At 55.3% G+C, this 5,647-nt stretch overlaps 1 protein-coding gene across 1 annotated transcript in view; it reads right to left on the bottom strand.

Moving 5' to 3' along the window:
* Positions 1 to 4,883: 4,883 nt before the first annotated feature.
* The window catches only part of ANKRD65 (ankyrin repeat domain 65), a 1,689-nt gene continuing 925 nt past the window's right edge, over positions 4,884 to 5,647 (bottom strand). The window contains 1 exon segment of the mRNA XM_029948663.1: positions 4,884 to 5,085. Within this exon segment, the coding sequence (XP_029804523.1) occupies positions 4,971 to 5,085 (115 nt within the window). The 3' untranslated portion in view covers positions 4,884 to 4,970.

Raw genomic sequence — 5,647 nt, 5'->3', positions numbered from 1 at the left:
GCGGAAGCGAAGGCGGCCGAGCGCTTCCGGGTCGGCGGGTCGGCAGCCCGGCGGCGACTTCCGGGGCACCGCGAGTGCTTCCGCAGCCCTGCCGCAGCCCGAGGCTTGCGCGCGTTTCCGTGTGTGGCGGGTTCGGGACGCCGGGGGCTCGGACGGCTGCGGCGGAGCACCCAACGGGTGCAAGTCGACGGGGTGGGGCTCCCCGTGTGTACAGCGCGGCGCGGCGCTCGCGGAAGGTGCGGTGGAGAAAGTAAACGTTGACGGTTCCACTCGTAGGAAATGCCCAGGATGAGCGGAAAGGCGGGGGGCGAGGTAGATGGGGCGTGGCCGCCAGTGGGCGCGGTTTCCTTTTGGGGTGATGATATGTTCCGCCCCTGGGTAGTGGTGACGGTTGCGTAATGTTGTAAAGATGCTAAACACTAATGAGTTGTACACTTTAAAACGGTCTAAATGGGGGCTGGCTTCAGCAGTACATATACTAAAATTGGAACGATAAAACGGTAAATTTTATATGTATTTTACCCCTATCCCACTATGTTACCATTACTTTGAAAAATAACGAAGTAGGGGACAGAATGGGAGTGGGCAGTTTCTTTGTAACTTAAAAAAATTTAATGTTTGTTATTTAGCGGGGGGCGCCTGGGTGGCTCAGTCGTTTGGGCGTCCGACCGGCTCAGGTCATGGTCTCAAGGTTCTTGGGTTCGAGCCCCGCATCAGGCTCTGGGCTGTCGGCACAGCCTGTCTTCAGATTCTGTGTCTCCCTCTCTCTCTCTGACCTTCCCCTGCTCTTGCTCGCTCGCTCGCTCGCTCTCAAATAAAGACAGTTAAAAAATTTTTTTAAAGAGAGAGCAAGGGAGGGGCAGAGGGAGACACAATCCCAGGCAGACTCCAGGCTTAGAGCTGTCAGCACAGAACCTGACTAGGGCTCTAACCCTACCAGCAGCCAGATCGTGACCTGAACGTATGTCGGATGCTTAGCCAACTGAGACACTCAGGTGCCCCCTCCCTTTTCTTTGTAATTTTTGAAATGACAGAAAAGTGCAAGACTACTTCCCCGAGCTCCCCAATGCACTTTACCCCGTAATACCAACTGTTTATAGTTTTAATTTTTTTAAGTTTATTTATGAAAGATAGAGCATGAGTGAGGGAGGAGCAGAGAGAGGGGGAGACACAGAATCTGAAGCAGGCTCCAGGCTCTGAGCTGTCAGCACAGCCTGATGCGGGGCTCAAACCCACAGACCCTGAGATCATGACCTGAGCCAAAGTTGAACTCTCAACCGACTGAGCCACACAGGCGCCCCTAAATTGTTTTAATGTTTATTTTTGGGAGAGAGAGAGAGAGAGCAACCAGAAGGGCAGAAAGAGAGGCCAACACAGAACCCAAAGCAGGCTCCAATCTCTGAAGCCAGGCTCAAATCCGTGAACCGTGAGATCATGACCTGAGCCAAAGTCGGCTGGTTAACAGACTGAGCCACCCAGATGCCCCACAGTTGTTTTTTTTCTTTTTTTCCATTTTATTCTTCCTAGCGGTGTCTGGGTGACTCAGGAAATTAAGCAGCCGACTTCAGCTCAGGTCATGATCTTGCGGTTTGTGAGTTCGAGTTGGGCTCTGCTGACAGCTCAGATCCTGGAGCCTGCTTCGGATTCTGTGTCTCACTTTCTCTCTGCCCTTTCCCTGCTTGCACGCACTCTCAAAATAAATAAACATTTTTTAAAAGGTTTTTTAATGTGCATTCATTCGCTGGAGCATTCATCATTGATTTTCCTGAACCCATTGCTCTCCCTATAGTTATTGGCACTCTACTTAAAGAAGAGCTTTCCCTTTGGGGAAGTGCACTTTTAAATAGTGTCTAAGGGTGCAGTGAGAGCATAGTGTCACGTGAAGAAGTGACTGCGTGAGCTAGACGGATACCTGTGGAAAGAGTATGCCAGGCAGGGGAGCACCTGGTGTGGTCAACAACAGCAAACATGGAGCGCCTGGCATGTTGGTAGAACATGTGACTCTTGATCTCAGGGGCAGGAGTTTGGGCCCCACATTGGATGTAGAGATTAAATTAAAATTAAACAAAAACAGCAAAACTACCAATGTGTTGGGAGTGGGGCAATTGAAAGTCCCAGGGATCCCTGAATCTCAGTGAGCAAGTCAGAGGCTGGAGATGGAGGTTGATGAGGATGTGTAGGACCTTGGTCATGTAAGGACTTCGATGTTCTGGCTACCATGCTGCATTTGGGATTCTTCACAGCATGGTGACTTCAGGACCATCATTCCCTGCAAGGTGGCTGAAGGGCAAGGTGGGGCGGATGCCTTATCACCTTGGCTCACCCTGGAGGGCCACATAGCATCATTTCAGCAGTACTCTGGCAGCCTGAATAGTCACAAAAGTTCATTCAACGTCCAGGGGCAGAGACGGACTCTGGCTCTGGATGGTAGTATTAACATTTAAAATGAAATTGCCAGTTATTTCACCAGCCAAAAAAAAAAATGGGCTTATTTGAGAATAAAAGAAAATTACAATCCAGGAAAAGCAAACTACTGTAAAATCCGAGGCAACAACCACATGCGGCTGGTTTCTAGAGGGAAGCTAGAGGTTGGGAGGAGCTGTTGCAAACCAAGAGTCCACTGGGGTAAACAGAGTTTGAAGTGCAATGGCTTCTCTTCGGGGGTGTGAAGTAGTCCCAGACTTGTTGGGTCGGCGGTTGATGAGTAGTAGGGCCAGAGAGCGCCCCCTGCAGAACCTCCCAGCTACATTTTAGTGAGGTTTTCACAGGAGAAACGGAAATCACATTGCAGAGAGAGCGTGTGAGCTGGGTGAGGTTACGGGGGCATCCGCACAAAGCAATATGCCACATTTGGTTTTCACTCTCAGCAAACGGGGAGTCATTGCGGGCATCATCCAATTTATTAATCTTACAGCTGCAGGGAGACCAGGGCTCGAGCAAGGAGGCCGGTTAGGCTCCTAGCTGGCCTGGCTGTGGCAATGTTACCTTTCAGGCGAGGCTGATGGCGGCCTGACCCTCGAAGACACGGTGGAGGAGGGTAGAGGCGGTTGAATGCTGAGTGTGCTCTGAAGGTGGAGCTGTGCCGGCGGCCGGGTGTAGCGCCACGGCCTTAGGAAACGGTCTTCGCTCTGGATCCCAAAGACGGCACTGCAGTCCCCGCCTCTTCCCCCTTCCCATCCCCTGTGTGTCTGCTCTCCTCACGTGATAAAAAGTCTACCAGCCACCTCTGCACCCCAGGCCTAGGTCTCACTAGGAGTTATTTCCCTCTGCCCACAGAAGCAGCCCGATTCTGCGGCTCATTCCCCTCCCCCCAGCCACCCGCCCCCGCTAAGCTGCCACCATCTCACTGGTTTCCCTGTGTCTTCCTTCCCCAGATACAGTCCACTCTACAGGGCAGGCTCCTGAGCCGATCAGACCACATCATCTTCACACAAACTCCCTCAAGGCTTCCTGTTGCCCTGGATATAAGTCCAAACACTTTCATGGCAGGGGCACTAATTTGGCACAACTCTCACTTTTGAAAAATGAAATCGTTCCCATAAAGCTGTTCTCTCAGAAAACCTATAGTTTTAAATCGAATTACTGGTGGTGATTTTTCTATGAGGGTACAGAGGCCAGCGCTCCTCTGTTTCTCTTGTACCACAGGAGTTTTAGTTTATGGAGATGGGTGAGATGACAGGGAGCAGCTGATGCCACAGAAAATGCATTTCTTGGGGTGCCTGGGGGGGCTCAGTCAGTTGAGCGTCTGATTTCGGCCCAGGTCATGATCCCGCACTTCGTGGGTTCGAGCCCCACATCAGGCTCTGTGCTGACCGCTCAGAGCCTGGAACCTGTTTTGGATTCTGTGTCTCCCTCTCTCTCTGCCCCTCCTCTGCTTGTACTTTGTCTCCCAAAAATAAATAAACATTTAAAAAAAGGAAATACATTTCTTATCACCTGTGTTTCCTGAAAGAAGAGGGCTTGCCAGGCCCTACAGGGCCACAAGGAGAGGCTCCAGTGTCCGCTGGAGGCAAAGGCAAGAGCAAGAGGAAGGCTTGGGCCACAGCCTTTATTGGGGCTCCCACAAGAAAGGCAAGGCAGGGCGAGGGGGACCGTTTAGAACGGACTGGCTGAATAACCCCAGTGGCCCTTGGTGCATCTGGCCTGTCCCTGGCTGGCTGCTAGCTGACCCTATAGACTTTAGGACAGGGAGAGGGTCACTGGGGTGGAGAGAGAAGACAGCAGTTCTGAGTGCAGGCTCCACCACAGCGGAGATGGAGACACTGTGTCTGTTAGTTTGGCCCTGTAATAAATGGATGCCAGCACACAAATACCGGATCTAACAAAACACAGGAAGAACTTCCCCGTGTACAGAGACAGCAGCTGAGAGTGACAACCCCATGATGGGCACAGGGGACACTGTCAGAGTTCAGTCGGATCTGTCGCCACAACTCAGTCGCTCTGCTGAAGAGTGCTGCAGGGGTGATGCGCCCCCAGGGGGCAGTGGGGCAGTCCCAGGCCTGTCGCTCAGGCTCAAGCCACTCCCCCCCCCCCTTCCAGGAACCTCTCGGCTGGCCTGCCCTCTGCCCACGAAGGCAGTCTGGGCCCAGAAGAGAGGAGCCTGGCACACTGAAGGCTGTGGTAGCATGGAGCCTTCTGCCCAGCTCAGGGCCTCTGGGGCTATGTGCCCCCAGTTCTACTCTCTGTAAAAGCTGGGCAGGCCCCCTTGGACACCAGGTCGTGGACCACCTCACCCTTTTGTGTCCTCAAGGTGGGGCTAGCTCCTTGGCTCAGCAGAAGCTCTGCGGTGGGGCCGTGGCCGGGCTCCGTCGCAAGGTGAGGGGGGATCTTGTGGGGCCATCCTGCAGCGTTGACCTGCACTCCCCTGTCTAGGAGGTGGCCGGCCACCCCTGCATGGCCTCCACGAGCAGCATGGTGCAGGGGTGTGAGGCCCAGTGAGTCTGGAGCGTCCACCTGGGCTCCCCAGGCCGCTAGCAGCCGGGCGGCGGGCAGGTGACCACCGGCAGCAGCCCTGTGGAGCGCAGAGCAGCTGTGCCTGTCGTTGAGGCTGGGGTCTGCCCCGTGGGCAAGCAGCACCTCCATGACCTGGAAGAGGAGGGAAAGACAGGACAGGGACAGGCCCTGGCCCAGGCAGGTAAGGGGCTGGGGCCCCACAGCTTTTGTCTGCCCCCCCATCTGCCCCCACCCCACCCCACCTAGCAGCCTCTTTCTCAGTGCTGCTTACGTTTGGTAAAGATGAGCCAGCACCGCTGCCTCCTGGAGGGACTCTACTCGAAGACATCCACCCGTTCTCCTAACCTGCCTTGCTAACATCCGGGACTACGCAGCCGCCGCCCCGCTCCCCGCTGCCTAGGGACCCGTTGGACTCAAGCACATGCCTGGTGCTCAATGCGCGTTCGTGGCTGCCGGTCACCAGAAGAAGGTCCGAATGTCCCCCAGGCGTCCTCTCCGGCCTCCAAGAGACGCAGTCAAGGCTGCCCCCTCCCCCGCCCAGTCGCCCTCCCGCCCTCCGGTCTCGCCCCATCTGTCCGAGGGGCCCGCCCGTCGGCGCCCTCCCCGCAGCCGGGCCGGAAGGTCCGTGCCTGCGGCCCAGGCTCGCGCGCGGCCGTGCCAGGCGGCCAAGTGCCCCGGGGTGCGCCCCGCGCCG

Source organism: Suricata suricatta, chromosome 8 (assembly GCF_006229205.1).
Source record: "Suricata suricatta isolate VVHF042 chromosome 8, meerkat_22Aug2017_6uvM2_HiC, whole genome shotgun sequence".
Lineage (NCBI taxonomy): Eukaryota > Metazoa > Chordata > Mammalia > Carnivora > Herpestidae > Suricata > Suricata suricatta.
The sequence above is the reverse complement of the archived record's forward strand: the minus strand, read 5'-3'. Positions and strand labels throughout refer to the sequence as shown.